The sequence below is a fragment of the Micropterus dolomieu genome, linkage group LG06, assembly GCF_021292245.1.
Source record: "Micropterus dolomieu isolate WLL.071019.BEF.003 ecotype Adirondacks linkage group LG06, ASM2129224v1, whole genome shotgun sequence".
Classification (NCBI taxonomy): Eukaryota; Metazoa; Chordata; class Actinopteri; order Centrarchiformes; family Centrarchidae; genus Micropterus; species Micropterus dolomieu.
The window spans coordinates 18,078,662-18,104,033 of NC_060155.1; the positions used below are offsets into that span (position 1 = coordinate 18,078,662).

Below are 25,372 nucleotides of genomic sequence, written 5' to 3' on the forward strand. Positions count from 1 at the left end.
GATTGTCCCAACTACTGGGACAAATTGTGATAATGCAATGATATATTGCAATATTTCAGTATTATCACACATACAGGTCACTGTGATGGCTTTACATATTTTTCAGGGATGTATTCATAACATTTTGTAAGTACAGATTTTTTTTTGACATAAAGGGTATCCAAACACATGATGACTAATTGTATTAGTCCCTAATTATTTCTTAGGGATGTTTTCATAGCATTTTCAAACTGCAGATGTTTTTTTCTCCCTTAACACTCGACTAAACTAAAGCATTGGGCAAAAAAATGGCATAAAAATACGTTATTATATTTGATCTTGCATTGTTGTAGGCTACATATTATCATAAATGTAGGCCGTTGTGATTAGTGTATTTTTTCAGTTGTGTATTCATAGCAAGGTCACCCCAAATCTGCTGTCTACTGTCAACATGGCCAGTTATAATCCACCCTAAGAAAACATCTCACTATCTGATCCATGTTTTTGCATAACTGTGCATCGTGGGCTCCCATCTTTCTCACACACACACACACACACACACACACACACACACACACACACACACACGAACGTTTACAATAGCTCGGGCACTGTAAATTAAAGTGCGAGCAACCCGTAGGCAAAATGAGACTGCCCTAAAGGTAGATGATGAAACATATTTGGGCGTCCCGCTTGCCAATCAAATTTTCGTCGTATCCAATTGGTCGTCCCTCTGATATTATCATTCCATCTTCTACTGGTCTAGGCTGTTGGGCTTTCCGCTGTGCTAATCCGCCAGTCGACATAGATCCCCGCGAATTGGTACTCCCATCATTTTGTGTCTCGTTTACAACCAAAAAATAGTGACACTGCGCGGTATTTAAGATACTCGCCGCGTAAATTCAGATTTCGTTGAACCCTGCGTCGTTTGGTTACTTCGTCTTTAGTTGAGATTGGACGCCGCTGATGTTTCAGCGTCCATGCCCTCCCGTAGGCTGTGTGCTGCGGAGTGATACTCGGTTGGAACCGACAATGTGGAGGCTGTTAAAATGTCTACTTGGAAAATGACATGGTTACAATTTCTCTAACAATAAGGAAACGGGGGGTAACACAAGAGTTATGGTTTGTGTTAGAGACGTGTTTTCAGCTTCGTGACGAAGACAACGACGAGACGAGGTGACGGAGGAGTGGTTCATATTGTCTTTCCTCATTTTCTCAAGCCCACAGTCCGGACCACGGGGGGAAGGATCCTATCCCCAACTTTGTTTTTCTCTCTACTCCAGCCGTTGATTTCTCCCTGTTGGATGCCACATAATTGAGTCCAGGTAAATATGTGGATAAATACACACTCATAACAAGCATATGCATGTCGAACAGAAGTTGTCTGTCGCGTTGTAACCTGAGTAATGATCAAGTTTTTAAGCCCATCGTTCAAGTTGTACCGAGAGGCACAGCCGGGAAAAGCGGGGTCTCGGATTTTCGTCCCTTCGGCCTCAGCGAGCTTGTCGTGTTACTACTAGAGTATTACTCGCTTATGTGCGGTGGAAAAGACTTCTTTGTTCACTTCAATGGGCTATAACGTTACAGCACATTAGCATAGTACCAGACAGAGTTAGCTCCCCCCGGGATTTTGCTGCCTGTAGCAGTAGTATGTAACGTTAGGTTTTCTAGAAACAAATGCATGGACGTTAGCTAGCAGCGAAACGTTATCATAGCCAGACGTTGTTGATTTGCTTTAGCTGAAACGTTAACATTCCTGGTTGTGGCTACAATGCTAATCTCTTCCACCTGTTATCAGGATTTTGGGGTTTCGCTAATGTCGCCTAACGTTAGGTCACTGTACTCATAAGTACAAACCACAAAATAGTGCAACGATAGCAAACCCCCTAGATAAAGTAACTGTGGGGTATTATTTTTTACTCCCCCTCCATCTTTACAAAAAACACCGCTGTTACAAGCAACAAGAATGCATAAAAGCCTTATTTTCTCCACCCTGCATCGTTTAGATACATTTTTAACGATTCCCTAAAGGCATTTTAACATTTATTCTCTTTTTGTCGGCTTTCGACCACTCAAGTGAAACTTTGGTGGCCCGAGTCTTTGTGTTCATTATTGTCCCATTCTCCTGCTCGACGTGAGGGCAGGCAACAGGTTTTTAGGTCCTTTTAAACACCCCGCAGGATTTGAACCTACAGATGAGCGATGAAAACATGGCCTGGTGATTACAGACTGTTTGTTTATTTAACGGCAGATATAAGATGTGTGGTTATTTATGCCTTAAAACTTTTCTCCAAATGGGCAGGCCGAAGGTGGGGGTGCTCAAGACGAGCGTATGCAACTTCCATTTGTTAGGAGGGGCTAAACACTTATCCCCCATTTTGACCTCGGCTCTATAAGAGACCGATATTACCAGATTAGGTCGTGTCAAAATATTTAGGCTTGTTCTTACATTTCTCATTAGTCGGTACTCTTCGTGTTGTTATTACCCGTTGTACCAGCATTTACATAGCTTTTTTCCCGTTAGACTTGATCTAGCGGTTGCGTCTTTGCATGCCTTCAGATGCAGTTGTTTTGTGAATTATCATTGTAGACAAATTGTTGACTTCTCCTACTGTCTTTGTCACGGTTTTACATGATTATAAACAAAGTAGTTATATCAGTCACAATATGTCCAGGAGTACCACTGGTAGCACTCCTTTTAATGCAAGTTGTATACATTTTAATGTGATGGATTAATGCTTTTCTTGTTGTCAGGAATAGCTCAAATAACTGAAACTAATTGACATTTCCTGTTTCTAGTGTATTATTTTGGACTAAAAGCGAATCTCCAGTCATGTCCTGAAAATGATACTGAGTTATTCAAGTGGAAGTAGTGAAATCATCTCAGTAACAGCTTACAAATGTAATGTTACAAATCTACAGCCCCCACCAGTTGTTTGAACTACTTGCAGCAAAACAAACAATGCACAAAATAACAGAAACATGCTATAATCCAATCCAACTGAATAATCTTATAGACATTTTAATTTATAGTTTGTAGTGATGTTAATTAAACGTTAACATAGTGTCTTTATGTCAGTGTTGGTGGCAGATCTCTGCAAGTCTCACCAGTTGAGGAAATATTGCTGGGGCTCACAAACAGTTTTTTACACAAAATGATTTATAGTGGCAAAGCAGAAGTCTAAAAAATAACGAAGACATAGAGGAACAGTGGCTATAAGTATACCCCCAACAACACTAACTGAACAACACTTAATTGTATATTTGGTTGATGGCATCACAGCCTCTGAATTTAATCAAAACCTCTGATTGCAAACAATTTAAAAATACATTTTCCCCAGCTGGTACTGGACTGCAGCGCTATTATATTGCAAATGTCTCGGTTGGTTTGTCCACCTAATGTAGAAATAATACATATTTATATGTTTTACACACATGGCCTGCATTTGCTTTGATACAGCTTTCACACAGTACATTGCCTATTTGAGTGTCCAGCAAGCTGTGTTATTACTCTCTATGTTTTTCAAAGGGGCTGTTAGAGCAGGTTGGTTTTTGAGGTAGAGGAAGCTGCCTGAGTCCAGTGCCTGACTAACAACGAGTGCACTGTGGCCTGTGGCTGAACCATAGTCACCCATGTTAGATGTGGGCTTCCAGGGAAGCTCTTAGAACTGGTTGGTGTTTTCATTACCAGGTCAGTTACGAGGTAGGCATTAGGTATTCAGGTTTAACTGTATCATTGGTAGAAAAATTACCTGAGTCAGAGTGATGTGTTATGAAAAGCTAACTGGGTGGTTTTGTAGGTTGTGTATGCCAGGGTTCCCACCAGGTTGTAATTGACTCATATTGAGCAAATTGAATGCTTTTGAGTCATCTGAATAATTATTAACTGTGTAAAGCTGAGAGAAATCAGTATGTTGTCTGGAGTTGTGTTTATTGTAAGATTTCCTGCTGCATAAAGTGAGTTTTTTTTCCTCTCATCCTTTTTGCCATAATTCTATTTACCAGCTTTATTGTTGAGATACGGGGACACACTAACAGCACCAGGCACAACTTTAAAATGGATGAGCCAACACCACGGGCACTTAGACTAGCTTAAACAAGTCTCTAGTTTAACTATATTATCTGTACCTCTTATTTTTAAGGGAAAAGGAAGACACTAATGTCTAGCTGCCCATTGCATTATATAACTGCGTTTCCTCTACCATAAACCAGCACAGCAGGACAAGTTTGAACTGGGTCCACTGGGTGTTTTGAGTGGACAGTTTGGGTAAGAATTTCAGTATGTTAGCTTTAATTTGAAAAAAAGTGGTTTAGATAACATGTTAAACTGGACTTTTTTTAAACCCGTATGATTGCTTGTGTGGTTGCCCCATGTGTGCATAGCTGTTTCTGCAAGTGTTGTGTCCTTATATCTCAGCAGCTGGTGACTAAAATGTTATCATAACCGAAAGGAATGATGAATAAAATGTTGAAACTATTTGTAAATTTATTGGAAAATATTTAAATGCTGCAAAAACAGCAAAGTAATGTCATTTCCTAAACTTTTACTGGGCTGTTCCAGCTGAGTCAAATAAGAATACATTGAACTGCTTGGTTTATATGTCCACATTTTTACCACAAACCCATCTTACATTTACCTTTTGTTTTTGTGTAAAGCACCAATAGTCATACACACAGTGTTGTCACATTCTGGAAAAACATTGTGATACTTGCCTTTGCGAAGATCTAGCTCTACTCCGAACTCTACCCTCTTACAAATGGGCGAAATATACTCATATTCTCCTTACCTCTGCTTGTAGTCGCTTGCTGAGACTGAAAGGGCCAAGTGAACAGCAGCAGAGAATGGCTGCAGTGGAAACCGACAAGGAGCTCAACGACTTGCTGGATTTTAGCGCGGTAAGATCCCTCCGAAGATTGCTCGAACTTGTCGAGTGTGCGTCCTATACAGTCCATTCTATGCTCACAGAGGGCCAAATTGCTTTCCTAATAAGTCCTGAACAATTGGTAGTACGTTGAAATTTCAATGAATATCTGGGCATCCATGAATGAGTCAACTTGTCAGGGTTTGAGGGATTGCAGCTACTTTTTTTTGAGACTGTTGTGTCTCTTTAATTTTAGCAGTCACACAGTCAAAGCTGGAATGTGTGAAGTGATTCATGCCCTTTGTAGCAGTTGTCTAAATAGGTTAGGATACATCATAGTTTGAATTAACCACCTAATAAATCTTTACACAAGTGAAGAGGATACAGTTCAGCAAAGTCATAGATGTACTTGAACTGTCTTTTTTTCTTGTTTGTTTTTTACCGTTTCATTTCTCTCATTTCAGATGTTTGAGCCTCCAGTTTCAAATGGCAAGAACCGGCCAACTACTCTAGCCAGCAGTCAGTTTGGAGGTTCAGGTAAGACAAAAATGGTTTACTTTTCCTTTAATTAATTAATTAATTTTTTTCAATGCCACCCAAATAAATGCTCTATTCTTATATTTGTGATTATCTTGATTGAAAAAAGATTAAACATCAGTAATATGTAATTACAAAGAAAAGAAAAGATTACCTTTCTTCCTCTTATCTAAAGCTAGTGTTGAAATGTCCATACTGGTTTGTAATGCTCCCTAGCACATATCCTGACAGTACTGCTACTCTCCCACCCTCACTCATTCATGGTGTTTTGAATAGTAATAGAAAAGGAAATTGTTCCTGTTCTCCTATTCTTCTCATGAATTGTATATCAGATCACAGATTATTGGAAGGAACCTCAGGATAGATTGCCAGGTTATTTTATGTTATGTAGATCAAGCGTCATCTCCTCTACACTTCCTCATCCTCGACTTGCAGGTGTCCCTTCCCTCACCTTCTCAGCTGTTGCCATTCAATCACTTAAGGACAAAGGCGGTGGGTGGGGGTTGATGGGAACAAGCCCAATTAATCTGCTATGCTTACTCTGTGAAAAAGTGTATTCCCGTGTCCTGCAATCTTGCACCCTACTTTCCCCCTTAACATAACTCATTTTCACCCACAGCTATTATTCAACCTCATCATCAACTTCACCAGCATAGCCCTTACAGTTAGTTTTAAGACACGCATGCAGCTTACTATAAACAAACAGCCTCTGACATACTCAAGATCAGACTGTTTCCTTTATTTTGTGTAGTTTCTGGGCCCCTTTGTAAGGCTGTCATACACACAAAGTGGTTAGATTTGTACTGTCCATCTCTCTTCGTAATGTAGCAGATCCACTCTCCCTGCCTGAACCTTTCTCTGTCACCTTCGTATCTCTAGAAGTGCTGTAGGTCTTTCGGCTGGCAATAGAAATGAAACAGGATATTGAAGCTAAGATGAAAGACAAGGCAGGCAGCGGCAGGGAGGGGTACAGGGGGCTCCATTTCTTCTATTCACTTGAGGGCCACTTACATGTTCTTTTGTCACAGTAAGGTGTGTGCTTACAAAAGAGACGCATTGATGATATCAGTCCAACGGCTGCTTATGGAATTGTGCTCCATCCTTAAAATTATACTCCACTATTGCATTTCAGACACAAAACACAAACATTGTAGTGTGTTGTTTGCTTCTTTATGAAGAACAGCTACTGTGGTCTGCATTATTTCGTGTTGTTTAGATAAGTTTTCACAGCAGGAAAAATAAAGTTTTACGAGGTCCATAGAAACGTGTACAGTACCTCTGTAAGATCTTCTCTACCCCTCCTGTCTGGGCGATAGCTACGAAGCTGGAGCCAGGATGCGATTAGCTTAGCATCAAGACTGGACACAGTCGGAAATGGCTAGCATGGCTCTTTCCAAAGTTCAAAAATATACCTACCATCATCTCTACAGCTTACAAATGAACAAGTTCTGTTTATTTGTTTTGTCTGTATGCAAACAGAAATGTAAAAACAATTTGCGGTTTTAGGAGTAATTTCATGCCATAGCTATTGCTTGGTGAACAACTGTGACTTTCTGAAGTCTTGTCACATTGAGGATGCCAGGTTTGGTTCCTGTACAGAAACCTATACTAAAACCTGTGCTCACTTACCGTATGTGGGAACCCAGAGGTCCTGCACTGAAGTGGTGGCCAGGTGGATAAACTTTGTTGGCCAAGAAACAGAATGAAACTTTCTATTTCTTCTCATTTTCACATTTCTGTGTGTGTACTAAACTTCTCATCTTACTCTCAGCAAGAAAGCGTATTTCCCAAAACATTAAGCTGTTCCATCTAGCATAACAACATGCATTTTAGCTTTAAATGCTTTGACAGGGGGCTAGGTCAGGCCAGTACTGCAGGGTATTCACACAGCATATGTTGCTAAAAGAATCATTTCAGAGTGAAAAATGCACCTCATTGTTCGATTCATGTCTGTCTGTAAGTTCTTATAAATTATGTATGATTATTTACGTATGATTAGTTTAAAAAAACCTGACTTGGTCAGACTGTATTCCTGCTTTTTGTGGAGCAGCTGCCACATGTTTTCCTTATAGAGTCAGTTAAAAGCCTTTTTTTCCCAGTATGGTTAAGCTTTGGGATATGTGGAGGTTTAACATGTGTGGCTATGGGGAACCTCCCATTTAGAGCTTTCAGTGAGCATAATATCTCTGATCTGGTCTTATGTGCCTGTTCAGTCAGTCAATTTCAGTAATGTTCGATTCTCTTTCACTTTTTGGTCTTCAGAAACCGAGAAAATGTATTTTTAAGCTTTGGTATGAGCTGAAATGCAGAAGAGGCGCTTCAAATTTGCATGACATGTTTAATTGTCCAAACAGATGTGTTAGTGAATTACAAAGTCTTAAGGTTATAGTTAAACTCACAAGTAGGTTTGCTGTTTAAAACAGCACACTGTGTTTTGTTTGAGAAGTCTCCGGTGACTCACGGGTTAAAACGGCAATGCCTGTGTTATTGTACATTGTTCAGTATTTCATTAACGGTGGTCACTCTCTTGAGATTTGATCTGACATCATGCTTTGTGTCTTTGTGACTCACTTTGCCAAGGGAAGGAAGAAGGTGTGTAGACAAAACGGCACACTCTGTTATAGGTGCCTGGGGCAGTGTTCCTATAAAAACCAAGACATGTCTGCAAGTTTGGTCAATGTATGTGCTGGCGTTTTGCTCATGAAGCCTATGACTCAGCCTGGCTGTCTGTTTTCAGTATCTCTTCCTGTGTAATTATAGACTAGCCATGCTTAAAGGGGCGTTGCATGCTGGGAGGAAAAGTGCATTGGGGTTCACCAGAGAATTTGTCTGATGTTACTCACCCCTTTCTTCATTTTTGTCTTCTCAATCCTGTTTGTCTGTCTGGGTTGTGCACTACTCATGGTTTTAGCACTTCTCATGGCTCTAATGGAAATTGTTCTGCAAAAATGACTCTGGATTCTGTGTCATTGTGTCATTGAAATTGCAATTTAATTTCTTACCTCTTTAGAATCTCATTTATACATGATAATGATTCTTGCTGCAACAGCAGTGTGATCTGATGTATTTGTTCAAGCACTCCCCAGTTTCTTCTGAAAACACCACATTATGAACTGCAAAGGCCAAAGGGCCAGGGACAAAAACAACAATGGGTGCAAAGAGGTGGAAAAAGTAAAGTAAAAGAACAAGCATTACACACTAAAAAAGCTTAAAAGGAAAAGCAGTAACTAAACAAAATGTGTCCAAATTAAGGAAATAGTGAGGAAGAAGAAAACAATAATCCTACTGTTTGGTCCTTTTGAGCAAGAAAATGTGAGTGTGTTCAAATGTGTTTCATGTTTTAAACACATGATAGTTTCATATTGCTTTAATTATAGGTAGGCGCAAATGGGGTAAGTGTATTTTGGGTTATTTTGATTTAGTAAAGATATTGAAAAGGGTCACATCAAAACATAATGATGACTTATAAAAGTATTTACTTTGTGAGCAGAGTAAGGAGCCATATTTATCCAACCACTTGAAATGACAAGAATCACACAAGCACTGCTCAAGAGACGACCAGATGAGCCTAGTCTTTCTGGACCACATTGATAAAATACACTAAATGACCCGAACTACGACATTTTCACATATGCCCTTGCATGAATACTTTGTAGGCAGATACCTGTTTCAATGTAGCTGATATGCAATCAACTGAAAGTGCCTCCTCTCTACCTATCACTGGACGCAGCTGAGCTGCAGCTAGGTTCATTTCTTTGGTGAAATAAAAAAATAAAAGTCATGGAAGCAACACAGTTGCTATGTTGGGAACGCTGAAGTGGTTTAAAACTGGAGCATTTTCATTTCAATAATGTGTGTCAGGCAGTCACAAGGTAGCATCACTGTGGTGGCATGTAATGCATAAGCTTGTATTTTAACATTGGAATGTATAGGATCAGATAGATAATGTTAATACACATATACTGTTTATTTGCCTTTAATTCTACTGTTTTACTCCTATGATTGAAACCACAATAGATTTGTGTGTAGAGGGAACTGATTATTATTTTAGTACATTAATAGAAATACACAATGAGTGACCAGAAACATAAAACCCACTGTATAATATCATCGTTTTTAGTGTTTAACTTCATTAAGTAGAGTTGTCAGGATTCAATGAAGCAATTCTGAAAGCCATCTCAAATTTCTAATTAATTAAAGGGATTCCACTCGGTGTTGTTCATCTGCTTATCATCAGATCAGTTAATTAGAAGGAATATGTGGGTTAATTGGCGTTAATTTGAATTACTCTTTAATAATGCCTCTTAGTTCATCTTATTTTCACTCTCTCATGTCGTAAACATTTATTCCATAATTCCATTCCCTCAGGTGTGAATATTCACATTAATCCTCCCATTGTTTCCTCCACACGATCTATTGTTTCCAAATTAACCCTACACTGGAGTGCCTTGAAAAAGGTATTCTTATACAAGAGCGGTTGTGGAGTTCGTTTTCTGCAAAGTACTATATACATCCTTCTATTTGTGGAATGAATTCCTTACGATCCTCAGTCCTGCCAAAGAGGGGAAAAATGCCACATGTTCATGTCTCGCTGATTAGATTAGAATTTTTGACTGTTCTGATATGCAAAATTAAAGCTTGTTCTACTTGTCTGTAAACAGACTATACTGTTTGTTTGACACTGTATGTACTTATTTACATGTAGTATCAATAGCAGAGTGAGTAAAATAGACTCCTTGAATATATATTTAATGGTGAACTGTTTCACTGTCAAAAAACCTACTTGTAATCCACATCTGAGCACAAGTATAATGCATTCACAAACAACATTGAATTGGAGCCTTTTCTTGGCTGGAGCTTGGGTAATGATTACTTACAGCGGAAACGAACGGTTCATGCATTTTCTTTATCGTCTTTGATTGACGTGGAGAGTGACAGTCAGCCATAGAGAGGGGACAAGACATTGTCTCCTTCATCTCTTATTCTGCTGGTGTCGTGTGTATAGATCACAGTTGTCACAGCAATCTAGCAGCTCTCAGCGCTGTGGACCCATCATTCTGTTCTACTGCTGATCCTGTCATGATTCTAGCCCCCACCCCCCCCCCCCCACACCCTCCGCTTTTTAATTAGACAACAAAACAAAAATATGAATATTCATAGAGCTGAGCTTCATTAATATGCACAATTATGCAAATCAGTGCACAATTAAGCTTCAGCTTTCCCCCCAGAGATGCTGTGTTGCAGTACGAGAGGAGATTGAGAGAAAGGGGACAGGCAGGAATTTCTGCTTTGCCAATCTTTAAAATCGGTTCTTTCAGACACATTCACCTCTGTTAACACTGGAGTGCTGTGGCCAGGGATAACGCGTGTCAACTATGTAAGATTGAGACCTCGCTTCTGTGTCAAGGTGAAGGTGTAGGCCAACTGTGAGAGAATAGATGGGGGGATGAATGACTGTTGCCATGGAAAATGTAAAGGAGTGGAGTGGGAGAATGAAGAATGTCGAGGATGATTCTGGGAGCCTCATACTGGGTGTTAATTATTCAAACTTCCTACAGCTCATATCCACACTATGTGACAGCGCTGTCACTATGCTGTCTCTGTGTGAGCTGTGAAGTGAAGCTCCTCAATGGAGGTTACTTTGAACAGCTTGAAAAACCTCTATCAAAGCAGGTCAACTTCATCAGTCTCTGAAGTTAGACTTTGCAAAGCCTAAGTTTAAATCCCTGTTAAGAACGTGTCTACCTTTAATGGTTAATAGGCCTAACCCAGTTCTTTGTCTTCCAGGTATGGATGAGAGGAGTGGTCCCAGTCCCTGGGGGCCAGCACAACAGAACAGTCCATCTTTCAACCAGGGAAGGGTATGGTTTATCCTCACTTACTACATTGAATCTGGCCTTGTAGATGTCATACTATTGAGCTTGAGTGAAACACAACATAAGTTTGGGTGATTTATACCTCTTTTCACACATAAACACAGTGTATGGTATGGGATGATGAAGTTTTTAACCTGCATTATTTTAATACACTTCACTGCTAAGACCAGGCTGAGATCTTAGGATTTTACTAGAAAGTGATCTACAAACAACAGCATAAATATATTCACACTGAATGATAAAATAATGGTATGTCACACATTACACAATATTATGAAGATGGATATGAAGATATAATAGATAGTTTGTATTGTGAGTACACCTCAAAAAGCCTTAATGTTAACGTCCAGATTCTTACAAATGTCATACACTTTGCAGTTATTGGAGCAGAACCAAATTAAATCTACCAGCAATTTAGAAGGATTAAGATCTTATCTCTGAACCACTGAAATCACCAGATATTCTGAGCTCTGAACACTGGTACTGACAAAGCCAGGCCAGACCACTATTCTTCCAAGATATCTAGAACATGGTGGATATCATGGGTAATTTTGGAAGAGCAGACATTATGGATGGTTCAGACTGTCAGACTACCAGGATTTATCTTCTTAATTTGTGCACCTTATGAAAAGTCAACACAACAACTAATGCTGTGTAATCATATTCGATTATTCATAATCATATAAGTATTTTTACGTCACGTAGAACAGAAAATATGTGCATAACACAGTGACAAGCTGCTGTTATCTGATATTAGTGTTTAATAAAATTATCCTATACTATAGTGGAGTGTTTCCTACAGGTTGAGAATTTATTTTTGTTAGCCAACAAAAACAAAATTTGGGATAAGGGAAGTCATTAGCACTGTGATGGAGATGTGAAATTTCATGTTATTAATTTGAGGAACGTTACATTCTCCTCATCGCTCCACACAGATCTGATGTTTTCATCTCTTTAGAGGAGCAGAAGCTTGAGCGACCTTAAAGTCATATCATGTATGTCATGATTTATCCTCATTTTAACTTCTACACAAATCAATATTTTGATTAGACCAAATAAGAAATATTGGCGTATAAATGGTTTATCGATTTCTGTGGCAATCCAGTAGTGATAGTATATTCACCCTTTTATCACAAAACAGAGCAGTGTTGGACCTGCGTACAAACTAGTCCTAGCAAAGGGTCTCTGAACCAAATTAATCTGTTCATATGAACACACAACAGTTTATTTTCTTACATAGTTACTTTGGTGAGAAAGGGTTGTTAATTAGGGTTTATATCCCTAATGCCTCTGCTGTCTTTCCCTCAGGGTTATGGAGAAGAAGGCCTTTACAGTGAGCAAGAGGCGCCCATGTTTGGATCAGGGATTGTTGGTAAGAAGGTTTAAATTGAACTAAGCTGTTGAAGCATAGACACCACAACATTCACATAGTCTTTTATTTTTTTTTTAAATAAAGAGAATCAGGGACATTTGGGGCCAGTGTTTCTAATAATAGGACTTTATGACGGAAGAAACAATGAGTTGTTTGTTTGAGAGAAGCCGTACACAGATTAGTGTATCTCTTTAGGGCAAACCATGTTTATGCTTAGGTGGCAATGGAGGAAGGGAGCAGAGTAATCAGCGAGGTTGTGGAGGAGGGGTTTGTAAGTGTGTTGCAGTTTGTGTGTTCAAGGCGGGGGGGGGTGTAAAGGGCACCCATGCACAAACAAGGCTCTCCCTTGGGACTACGGTAGCCTATAGCTCTCCCCTGTTTAACTGTCAGGGGAGGGGACAGAGGTTGGTCACAATTGCCCCTGAACCATTTATAATGGGCCAATTTGTTGTTGTTTTGCTGTCCGCAGCCATAAATACCACACATCATCATATGCACTCACAGATGGGAGGCACCCAAATGGAGAAAGGGGAATGGCCAGACTGTGATTTAATATTGACATAAAAGCCCAATCGTCACGATCATGACCTGATTTTATGTTCCTTTCTCCCAGCAGGGAAGGCTGAGCGAGGACCCTACTCATCATTTGCAACACAGGTATATTAGTTCTGCTGCAGTATTGCCCCATCTCTCCTCATGCTGTTTTTGAAAAATTCTATCCCTCAGTCAGTTTTCTTTTCCTTTATTATTCTGAATTTACATTCATAATTCTTTCTTTTTACCTGTCCTTTTACGCTACATGAGTTTGTGCTTTCTTTTGTGCTGTCTTTAGCAGGGCTTTATGCCCAGTGAGATACCCATGCCCAGTCCCAATGCCCTCTCCCCATCTGGCCTGAAGACCAACTCCCAGTTTTACTCCTCTTATGAGGGAAACCCTCGCAGGAGACCCTCCCAGGACCCCATTGGTAAGATTGTAAAGGACTGTTTCAAGCACAGTGTTGAAATAAGATAAATCTGTCATCACATATTTTGTGTCAGAAAAAGTTATAGAGTTATATATAAGTATATCATCACTTCTCCTGCTGAGGTTTTAAAAAATTCTCACTTCTGCTTGGTTAAAGAAAGTGAAATCGCTGTGAGTTCTCAATAAGCAAAGTCATTGAATAACATCAGACTAGAATACCTTTTGATCAGGCATTAATGACTAGTTACAAGACAGATGGAAAGATTGGTTCAGCGGGACTTCAGAAGGAAGGGGGCTGCACAAATGAATCCCTTCATTGGTGGTTGTATAGTCACTTCTGCATTAAGTTAAGGTCTGTGTGTGGGTGTAAGCATGCTTTTGTGATTTCACTCTGTCTTCCTCCCCTCAGAATCACAGCCAAAAAAGATCAGGAAGGTGCCCCCTGGCTTGCCCTCTTCGGTGAGTGCATCCAGAAACGTTGCAGCCCTGAACTATATTTCAGTCCTCGCAGTCAGTCCATGTTTTCATGTTTTACGCCCCTTTTCACATTCCATTTGGCATCTCAAGCCTCTCCTTGGCTTGCAAAGCAGTAGAATGGCTGCAATACAGGACATCCAGCTCTTACAGCTGTGTATCTGCTGCACCGATGTAAAAAAGAAAGGGGGGGGGCAGTCATTCACCCAGTCACTCATCTGCAGCATATATTTATAGTGTGTTGTATTTGTAGGCCCTGTATTTCATGGCCACATTTCTTCCCCACTGCCAAGTATATGCGTTAGATCACTGAAGGGAATTCATACTGGGGTTTGATGATTCTTACTCCACCTCATTTTTTCCCTCCCACTCTCGCTCTCTGGGCACCCTATTTCCGCCTCTCCTCTGTTTCTTCATTCCCCTCCCCCCCTCCTCTTTAGCCCACACCCCCTCCCTCCGCTCCCCTCTCCTTCCCGCCGCCTCCCTCCCTTTTCTCTCTCTCCCTCCCCCATCCCTCTATCCCAGCTGCCAGTAGAGTTGGCTGCCATCCAGGATTTGGCAGATGGTTCAGTAATTAGGAGTGCATCTCTCCGTTCCCTCTTCTCCTCTCCCCTCTTTTTCCTCTCCTTTTTTTCACTGTTTAATCAAATTACAGAAGAAAACTTCAGTCTATTTGGATTTGAGTTTTTGGAGACACAGTTTGATACTTGCTTTTCGTCTAGAATAGTCTTGATTGAGAATAATATGGGGGTTTAGAACATTGGTTCCTTTATACACATTACACCGTGCACCAAATCCAACTGCATGTCCCATTGTGCGGTCACATCTCACTGTGTTGAAGAGTGTGAGTTATGTTTTTCTGTAAACCCTTCTTAGTGTGTTTCTCTTTAACCTGATAATATGTAAAAGGCCTACAGATATTGGAGGCAGAGCCCAATAAAATTACTGACACTGCACATTGACTACATAATGCTCAGTACTCCAGTCTGTAGAAATGTTGCAACAGCCTGTGTTTTGAATTAAGTAGTAAAACCAGATAGTAAAATAGATTGTAGCCTAGGAAGGAACACGTACTTTTAAGGTATGTGTTTAATCAGGTCTTAAATACATATACCTTTTATTTTTTTGTTTTGTTTGAAAACTTTAGTCAAATGTAATTTTTGTAGAAAAGTTTACTTGTGGTCAACCTCCTAACTAAGCACAAGAAATGTACTGTATTGGTATGGTTCTTATTAGAGAAACACCATATATGTTATGTCCTGTGTGTCATTTATGCAACAAGTTATTTATGTCTTATAGCTTGTTTGCAGTAATTTTGTGATTTGTGACAATGTTTACAAGCACTGAACTGAATTTTTTTTCTTTGTATCCTCTGTAGGTTTATGCATCAGCCTCAGGAGAGGATTTTAACAGGGACAATGCCGGCTACCAAGCCTCCAAGGCAGGAAACGTCTACTCACCATTCTACGTGCAAGGTCAGTCGAAACAAAATTTGCCTTCAGAACCTCCCCTTGTTAGTTGTGTTGAGTGGAAAAGTTCAGTCTGACGGAGACACCTGTTAAATGTATCAGACACTCACATAGATACTAAGGAATATTCCTTTATATCCTTTATTTATGGTTGTTGAATTAGCTCCTCATAATATGCCTAAGGAAGTCTGGGTAAACCCTGTGGTAACTGGGTGCTGAATAGTGCATCACAGTTGAATGAAGTCGTCACAGTAATGTGACATGTCTCGTATGTGCTTGCTTCATTGTCTTCTGATCTCCTGTGGCTGGTTGTCCCTCGCCCTTCTTGCTGCCCCCTCCTCCGCTGGATGCTCCCTGACAGAAGGCCTCCACCCACCCTCCGATCCATGGGGCTCCACCAGGTCGATGGTTCAGCCTGGTTACTCTGCCATGCTGGGCAACTCCCCCCATCTGAACCAGCATGGTCCCTTCACTGCCATCAACCCCCAAGACAGACTGGTGAGCTCTGCCTTCATACTTTGGACTTTTCTATGAAGGCTTTAAAGGGTCTTTGACACTTTTTGACTAATGCATCATTGAGGGCTTCTGTCTCGTTGTGCATTTGTATCACTGGGTGTCTTTGCTTTCAAGAAACGGCAGCCACTTCCCCTCTCTCCCCAAAACTACCCGCTGCATGGCAGTGATGTGAACGGGGCTCATCCCACTGGCTTCCACTCTGGATCCAGCAGCTTCGGAGTCCCCAGCCACACCCCCCCTATCACTGGCACTGACACCATTATGGGTAAACCCTTTAATTTGTTTAGTGAAAAGCGCTCTTTTATTTTTTTCATGCAGTATTGTCACATAGCAGAATTGTTAATAAGCATAGGATTAAATGGAAATGCTTTTATTTCTTCCCCAAAAGCCAATCGAGTTGTAGTACCTGGAAGTTCAGGGGATGAGATTGGAAAAGCCCTGGCATCTGTAAGTAGTATCCTTTCACACAACAGTTTAGCGTAATAGCATAATAAATGTAAAGGAATACGTTGCATTTTGTTTAATTAAAAACAAAAACTTGTGTGTCCAGATCTATCCTTCAGACCCAAACAGTAACACCTTCCCTCCGTCCCCGTCTACTCCGTCTGGATCTCCCCAGGCTGTATCAGGTGAGGGAATAGTCATTTTTTCTCTGAGGCTTCAATGTCAACTGGCTGTTTTGTTTGTTCAACACAGAGTCTTTCCTGTTGTGTGTAAGGGGATGATAAAATGTATTGTTTTCATTTTGACTAAGCCTGAATGGTTCTTAGTGACAGAGTAGCTCCATCTATTGGGTTAAAAGTGAAAGTAAAACATTGTTAATATTAGTGTTATTATTATTGTTATTAAGTAAGTATTATTATTATGGATTAATATTGTCACTGGAACAATATACTTAAAATAAATGAAATGGAAGACTGGCATGTGTTTATCTTTACATCCTTTGGACTGGATACTCACAATTACAGATTTAAGTTAAACAACAATGACTGTACATACTTTAAGTGTAACTTGTGGTACACCACAGCTTAACCTTCACTTGATCTTACACCATCCAAATATAACTTATGAGAGAGGAAGGGAAAATACAGTAAAAATAAAAAAGAGGGTGGGGTCACTTCCCCATTTGTCTCTGCACAGAGGGAGCTCATTACAATCACATACTTAATACACAAAATACTACTTGTGGCGCAAAGTGAGAAAGGAGAAAAGGGAGGAGGGATAATTGTGAACCCAATAAAAGAAATTAGATATGGAAATACCTTACTTTGACCAAAGTATGAATCAAATTATATTACCACAATTATATGAAGACGACACAAGTATATTTCATATCTACTGTATCTACGTGTTTCACTTTGTTTCATATCCCCTATCACGTTAGTTTCGCATGTTAAAAATGTCCATTCAAAATACATGTAGTGTTTCATGTTCCTAATTTTCGACACATAACAATGTGAGGATCATTTTTAGAAGCAATAAAGTCATTGTGTTTAAGAACAGATATTTCTCCTGCATGTGCTTGGCTTAAAACAGCAAAACCCTGGTGTACATTTTATGGTGTCTTTGATTGAGCATGTATCATATAGCATTTGACCAAAGTGACTCACAAAATAAGACAGTATGGCGGAGTGTAGGGAGACCATCATTCATCATCACCTGCAAGGCCCAAGCTTGCAGTTGCATCAGTCATCTTCTCTGTGGTGTTTGTGACATGAAAAGCTACTTTCCAGGAGTGCTTCTTATTGACTAACAAACAAACGTCTACTGCTGAGTGTGTGTCATTACCTATGCGTTAATATTTTGTACCAGCTTAGAGCATAAGCCCAGTCTATACAGTAAACAAAGGCAAATGCACCTAGCAACACCCTGTGGTCTTTTTTTCTAGGCTCTGCATCCCATTGGACTCGCTCCTCTGGCCAGGCCACACCGTCACCCAACTATGACGGCGGAATTCAATCCATGGTGAGTCAAACATGTCTGTTTTATGCAAGATGTATATTACAGAGATATATACAGGCTGCTACAGTCATTCATACATCACCTTCTACTATCTCATTGTTCTTCATCATCTGTACCAGAGTAAAATGGAGGACCGTCTGGACGAAGCCATCAATGTTCTCCAGCGTCACGCCAGCGGACAAGGAGGGCCAGGCCTGGCTGAAATGCACAGTCTGCTCTCGTCTGGCTTAGGGTTGCCTCCAGCCTTCACCAGTGCAGCACTTGGACTGGCTAGCCGCCTGCCTGGACTGGTGAGATTAATGAATAGCAGCACAGAAAAGCTATCCACAAATGACTGAATGAAGTTTGGTATTTTAAATTAAAGAAAAAAGTAAACTGTGAAAGCCATTTGCCTGTTTTGTTGCTCTTATGCAACGATTACAGAATTGTAACACTCATCATGTTCAATTGCTGTCTTGAAGATGTCCGGTCACCATGAGGATTCTGGCCTGCCCTCTAGTGGAGGACTTTTGCATGGTCACCATGGCCCCACATCTGGCCAGCCAGGCCCACAGCATGAAGGTTTTACCGGTGAGACTTTCTGTTGCTTTGTGCTATTTATTTTTCATGTCAGAAAGGGTAGTAATACCATCATTGGACTGTTAAGTAATATATTTTGGTTCTTTATGTGTCTTATTCCGTGTCTTTGTTTCTGAACTCCTTGTGCAGGCCTCGCCAGCAGCCTAAGTCGCTCCAGCGGCAGCGATATCAAACGAGAGGACAAGGAGGATGATGAGAACTGCTCCATTACCGACAAGTCAGAGGATGAGAAAAAAGACATGAAGGCCCGCCTTCGAACAAGGTGTCTAAAAGTTTTTTTTTTGGTTTTGTTTTTTTTACATAATAATTATACTCAACTATCGTGCATGAGATTTTATGGAATATAATCCTGCAGTGGTTTAAGTATAATATGTGTCAGGAAGTAATTCTTTATAGTAATTTATTATTTAATTCAACAATAGATTTATGGGCACTTGTCTATTAAGATCAAAACAGGAAGAAATACATTTTAGATATCAATGCTCAGTGGCATGGTAAGAGAAATTGACCAGAAAACAGCTTAAAAAGTTGATTAGCTGTTAAACTGGATACTTCACTTGTCCCGTTTTGAATTTTAAATGCAGTAGAGTCCATAAATCTGAATCCACATCCAGGCTGAATAACAAGACCAACTCCTTTTCTAAACATCCTTACAAACGTATCACGTCTGTATCAAATATGAAGTTGAATTTCATAGGAAAGATCATTTACCCATGTATTATTTTGTAGTAGGCTTTTAGTCTGAACAACCAAAGATGATTTGGTTTGTGGAGCTCTGCCTCTTGTCTTGGTAGGTCCCTGAAAAGTCTTACATCCTGATACTCAGATGTGGTGGAAACAGGAGAGACTTTTAGTTCCTGACATTAGGTCTTGGGGCTCCATTATTCCTCAGAGTAACTCTAATGTGACACACCTTATTAGCAGTGTCTGTAATTGCCATAAAGTTACTCAAACCTTTCTATGTGGTGTTGACATTATGAGGAAAATGTATTGCACACCATAATTGGGAAGTTATGTTCAGTGAACTGTACCCATACTGTTGTTTCCTTCCCTCCTCATCTGTCATTGGCTCTTCGCTAGTCTGGATGATGAGGAAGACGATGAAGATCTGCCAGTGGAGATTAAGGCTGAGCGGGAGAAAGTGCGGAGGATGGCAAACAACACCCGCGAACGGCTACGTGTGCGGGACATCAATGAGGCTTTTAAGGAGCTGGGCCGCATGTGTCAGCTCCACATGAGCAATGAGAAACCGCAGACCAAATTGATCGTACTGCAACAGGCTGTTAACGTTATACTCAACCTGGAGCAGCAAGTTCGAGGTCAGTGGGTGTCCAGGGAGGAAGGAAGAGGAGGGGAAGGGCCTTTTGACAAAATAAAACTCCCACATGGCTTCATTTCCCAGCTCCTGACATGTCCTTCTAGCCATTTAAACTCTTTTTAAAAATTACTCGTGGTACTTCATTTTACTCCATTAACAGCGCTAAACAAAATATGCTAGTGACACTAGTGAGTTAAAGTATTATTCTTTTTGCCGTCCATCCTAAAAGTGATCAGCAAAGTGAGGACATGGGATAAGGAAAAAGAAGCTGTGTGACTGTTTTTAAGACATGCCCATTCTCCCGTTCATCTTCTAAGGTTTTCGTCCTCTGGTAACACATACAGGACTGCTGTTTGTTCTGATGCAGTATGTGTTGCCTTGTCTTACAGTTGGCTGTCTGTTTCCACTGTGAAAGCGCTTACATGCCTCTCTGCCTCACCCTTTGACTGGATTAACACACCTTTTTGTGTACTCACTTGCTTTTTCCGCTGTTGCCTCATTATGCTTTTTGCAAACTATGAAGTCATTTTAGTTTCAAATAAGTTATTTCAGCGTTATGATGCCTTCTGCTCATAGTATACTTGTCTGTTCTCGTGCAACCCAGGTTAGCATGGAAGCAGGGCTGTCTGTTGTCGTGTGTGTTAACCTGTCCTCAGCTTTGTTGCAGTGTCTCTGTGCTGCATGTCCCAGCCTTTCAAGCATTAACCCTGCCACCCTGTTTTCGAGACAAACCTTTTCTCTTTCTCCATTCACTCCCCAGCCCTCTGTCATTTTCTTTTTACAGATGGCAACAGTGACCTCCCTTTTCCTCACATTCAGATAAATACATCTCCTTCTGCTGATGTATTTAACACGATGCCCTCAGTCTCTCCTCTTAGCTTTTTCTCTGTGGCTCTTTCTATGTTGGCAAAGGGTGTTGCTTCCTCTCTCTCTCCCTTTCTCTCTTCCTCCTCATTACTTTTCTCATTCTGCTGGACAGTCACCATATCCCCTACAACTTCCATCCTGGACCCCAATGACCAAAAAAAAAAAATCTTTGGTTGGTTATACTTCAGGGCAGATTTATTAGACCTGGTCACACAGGTCAGCTGTTGTATCTTGATCTCCAATATATTTGTTCTCGACTTGATATAATTTATTGCCGCGCTCGTTTAACACACAACACCTAAAGTTGTGAAAATATATCTATTCATTTTACAAAGATTTAGATCTAAGAAAAAACAAGCTTTCAATTTCCACCCGTCCGCTCACTCTCCTGCAACACAGCCCCACTCCACTGGGATCTTCTTCAGCAGTTCCACTGGTCTTGTCTTGGGCCAAGAGCTTGATTTTATGTAGACGTACATAAAAGATTTTCACAGTAACAGAACAAGTGAAAAACACAAAGTTAAAGGCAGTTCTATAGGTTTAAACCAGTATATGGTAACTGCAGCTTTAGTGAGAACATCTAGCCTAGGTTCAGCGAGGGTTGTGATTTGGGTTTGTTAACCAGCCCCTCCAACCCCCCACCCCCCCTCCCACTTCTCCGCCTGGCTGCAGCGTTGTCTCGGTGACTGATGAGAACCTGACTGCCGAGGAGAAGGAGCAGAGGGAGCGTGAGCGCCGCCACGCTAACAACGCTAGGGAGAGGGTGCGTGTGCGCGACATTAACGAAGCCTTCAGAGAGCTGGGCAGGATGTGTCAGGTCCACCTTCAGAGCGACAAGGCCCAGACCAAGCTTATCATCCTGCAACAGGCTGTCCAGGTCATACTGGGCCTGGAGAAGCAGGTGCGAGGTAGGTCAGCCAATACAGGAGGGTCTGATCCACATAGACAACCAACCATCTCTTATCATAGCTGGCCAAAAGTTGCCAGTCATTTACCTGTAGGAAAATCTCCTCTTTAATTTAGTTCTCACTTACTGTGTGGCATCTACTTTGGCTTTCTCTTTGCTATTTGCCCGTATAACTTTGAAAAAATGGAGAAGAAGGGGAGAACATTTGAGGAAGTAGATCCCTGCTTTTCTGCCAAACGCCTGCAGTTCCCATCCTACTTTTCATTTTCCTGCTTTCCTTGCTTTTCCTCTTTTCTGTTTTCCCCGTCTATAAATGTGTTCAAATCTTTAATCTTTTAAGATTTCTGAGGGCAAAGCACAGCTTCCTTCCTTCCTTCCTGTTTTTTTAAATCTATGTATGTGTCCTTTTTTCAAAGAGCGTAATTTGAACCCAAAGGCTGCCTGCCTCAAGAGGAGAGAGGAGGAAAAAGTTTCAGGCGTGGACCCCCAGATGCAGCTTGGCGGGGGTCACTCTAGTCTAGGAGCAGATGGACATATGTAATTCTCAGGTCAGTCTACAGAAGCTGTGCATGGGGGGTTTGTGGTGCCTGCAAGATAATATGCAAACAATACATGATTTCGTTGCTTGTTTTTAAGCTTGTTTTGTGGAAACAATATTCATTCATTTTTCTCCTTTCTCTTCCAGTTCCTGTTGATTGTACAGCCCTTAGAACACGTGGCCTTAATCTATCAGTGTCATGCATCTCAGTGTGTGTTAATCAACTTTTGGAAAGCACACACGCACACACACCTCATTACTGACAAGGCAGGTGGCCACATTCCTGACGATGAATACAAAAGTAACAAGCACACTCTTACAGAGAGGAAAATTTTATTAATCTTTACATGACAATACTTTGAACTGAGGACGCTGGTTTGGAGACAGTGGAAATTGGACATAAGGACGTTCTTATGATCATGTTTTTGTAAGACATTTTGAAAAATTGCTTTACACGTTGGGAGCAAACCTTGTTTGGATCAAATAAAACTTTTGGATCAATTGCTCGTGTTAGCAGAGTTAGGATTTGTACTGTTGGATAATTATTGGCATTCCCATCTGAAAAGGATGTCTTACATTCTTCACAAGCAAAGAGGGACAGCCGGGTTTATATCTTAAAATTGAACAAAACCTGTTTAAGGTTTACGTGCCTGAAGAAGGCCTAATGCATAGTGTTTGGTTAAGATAAAAGTAGCCATCTTTATTATCCTTTCATGTGATGGCTGAATTACAGAGGTAGATTTGGAGACTTTGGAGCAACTAACTGGGACACCAGAGAGCTGACTTCTCATTTTTGATATGTTGGTAACTCTGGCTGTATTTTTAAAATTGTCTTGCTTTGGCTCTAAAGGTGCCACAGCCACTGACTCACACGTGGTGGGTTGTGTTTTCTTTATTTTTTACTGTGTATCCCTGAGTCTTATCTGTTTAATGTCCTGTACATCTGTTATTGTCACGGCCGTGCAAGTGGAGTGGAGAGAGTTCCGGAGAGAGACCCACCACCGACACAAAAGCGAGCAAAGACTCGATACAAATCCAGGATGATGTCGAATCAGATGTGCACAGGCACATCCCGTCCCTTCCTGTGTGAGGCTGGCGTTGGACTCAAGCACACATGTGTCACCCTCACTGCTCACATCCTTCGCCATCATCATGAAGTGAGTCAGTTTGAACCCTCTGAATCAAGTGCAGCCAGTGTCACATCAGCCTGCCTCTGTCAAATCATACCTAGACACTGTTGCAGCATGGTGAACTTGCTTAAAGTAAGTCAGTTTGTATTGTGCTAGAAGACAGAAACAATTGAGTATTTGAAAGGGATCATGAGTGTTACTGCTACCTTTTGTGGAGAATTTACTCAATCGCCATTGACTGACTTGTTGTGGTTGTTGCTCTGTGTCGAGCGTCTGGTGTTTTGTTTGTTTTTTTTTCCTTTTTGAACAATTGCAAAGCCTGTTGTAAGGATCTTCCTTTTGTAGAATTGATTTGTCATTGTTTATTTTTTACTTTGTAAGATAGTTGTATGAGTTTTGTTTTTATTGTTTGGAATGCTCTTTCTTTTTTTGTTTACATTGTTTAAATGTAAGGCGACTCAATTTAGATTCCAGGAACAAAGTGAGGTGTTTTCTTTTGTGCCAGGTGCTTAGAAATGTTAGAAATGACAAAATGATCTGGCTGTAACATCACATGTTGTGATATTGCTCTTTTGTTTTAATTGCTATGTTTCAACACAAACCTGGAAAAAAAAAAATGAAATGAAACACAATATTTTTCTTCAGCACACCCCCCTCTCCTGTCGCAGATGTCCAGCTCAGTGATGAGCTAGTTGATTAGATTGAGGAAGAAGCAGTAGGGGCGGTCTGCACAATCTACAATATAATTCACTGTCTAACTATAAAATGAAGCATAAAACGAATCAAAAAGGGTGGCCTTAGTCATTTTCCTGACTTTGGGAGTTTTGATAATGGTTACTCACCAGTGCCTGAATACATCTCTGCTACATGGTGGATGATGTTGCATTTGAAGATACATATATACTTCAATTACATCTGGCAGTGTCTAAGAACATCTATATGAAGAATTACTCGCTGACACTGGCTGCTTTAGTGTGTGTGTGTCATTAAATGTAAGATGACTAATAACCTGATCTACAACTTTGATGCTGAAAACTGTACTTAAAATATATTTCTCATCTTTTATGAACTGATTTTGTATAATTTTCTCCTTGACTGGCATGTTCATTGATATGTATGTACAGCTGTATGATATGTCCTCATCAGCTTTATCATTGTAAGCTGATACTGATATGTAACAGTATTTGGTTTACCTCTACCTGTCATTTTATCACAAACCTTGCCCTATGGACTAGCCCCAAACGTTGTTTTCTTTGTCAGTTATTCTAGCCTTTCTGCAGAAAAAAAAAACGTGGTCGTGATATGAAAAATCGCCACTGAAGATATTGTCTGCAAGTATCCAAGTATCAAAACATGCACCTGATATTCTTTATTAACAGACCCTTTCTGTCCTCCACAACAGGTGACCTGCTACAGATCTCTCTGTCTTCACTCATGTTTGGGGACAACATTTATGTAGGCTATGTCCTCAAAGTGCCTCCAGTTTCCTATTTTTTATATATAAAGTAGATATTGAGAACTGTTGTGTATATAACAGTAATGTAGCAATAAATGTGCCATTTTTAATAACAAAACCCACGTTAGTCCAATGTCTTTTTTTAAACCATAAATCAAAATTGCATTGCCAACTGGGACAGACAAAGTACGTAATGATAATTTCATAGGCTGAAGCAGAAATAGCATTATTAGTCTGCTACGTGGCAGAAATGAGCTCCACCTTCACCTCCCACTGGCCGTAAAGTACACTGCACACACAAGAACTACAGAGGAATTCACGTTTCACTGTATTTTGTGCAGATCCTTATAAGAAAAAATAATTACTTCCGTGCTGGAATATTACTTGGTTTCAATTTTGCTGTGTGTAAATTGTGATCATTTGAATAAACATGCATAGGTCTTTCTTTAGGAATAAGCATCCAGCGCAATCTAAACTGAATGGATACAAATATAAGAAATAAGTTTTGACACAGGGACACATCTCGGAGACAAGGCCTTCTGAAATGATAATAAGTTGCTATTCGG

At 40.4% G+C, this 25,372-nt stretch overlaps 1 protein-coding gene across 7 annotated transcripts; it reads left to right on the forward strand.

Annotated features, from left to right (window-relative positions):
• The first annotated feature begins 784 nt into the window (after positions 1-784).
• On the forward strand, positions 785-24,924 carry tcf3a (transcription factor 3a). 7 transcript variants are annotated; one of them, XM_046052941.1, is made up of 20 exons: positions 785-1,304; positions 4,779-4,875; positions 5,306-5,378; positions 11,166-11,239; positions 12,563-12,626; positions 13,240-13,283; positions 13,459-13,591; positions 14,000-14,049; positions 15,443-15,539; positions 15,895-16,031; positions 16,164-16,314; positions 16,438-16,496; positions 16,600-16,678; positions 17,938-18,014; positions 18,131-18,301; positions 18,473-18,581; positions 18,720-18,852; positions 21,448-21,683; positions 22,099-22,230; positions 22,368-24,924. In XM_046052941.1, exons 2-19 carry the CDS (start codon positions 4,822-4,824, stop codon positions 22,221-22,223), a joined length of 1,866 nt encoding a protein of 621 aa, XP_045908897.1. In that variant the 5' UTR covers positions 785-1,304; positions 4,779-4,821; the 3' UTR covers positions 22,224-22,230; positions 22,368-24,924. The 7 variants fall into 7 exon arrangements, with proteins under 7 accessions (XP_045908897.1, XP_045908896.1, XP_045908895.1 ...); XM_046052940.1 differs by lacking the exon at positions 21,448-21,683 and adding an exon at positions 19,671-19,909 and having other exon boundaries at positions 789-1,304; positions 13,462-13,591; XM_046052939.1 differs by lacking the exon at positions 21,448-21,683 and adding an exon at positions 19,671-19,909 and having other exon boundaries at positions 789-1,304; positions 13,243-13,283.
• Positions 24,925-25,372: the final 448 nt, after the last annotated feature.

What these genes read in the sequence shown, in the direction of transcription:
- tcf3a (XM_046052937.1), top strand. Translation starts at nt 4,822, where the DNA reads ATGGCTGCAGTGGAAACCGACAAGGAGCTCAACGACTTGCTGGATTTT. An exon ending in CAGTCAGTTTGGAGGTTCAG is followed by an intron (nt 5,379 to 11,165) that starts GTAAGACAAAAA and finishes TTTGTCTTCCAG; the next exon opens with GTATGGATGAGAGGAGTGGT. An exon ending in CCCCTGGCTTGCCCTCTTCG is followed by an intron (nt 14,050 to 15,442) that starts GTGAGTGCATCC and finishes TATCCTCTGTAG; the next exon opens with GTTTATGCATCAGCCTCAGG.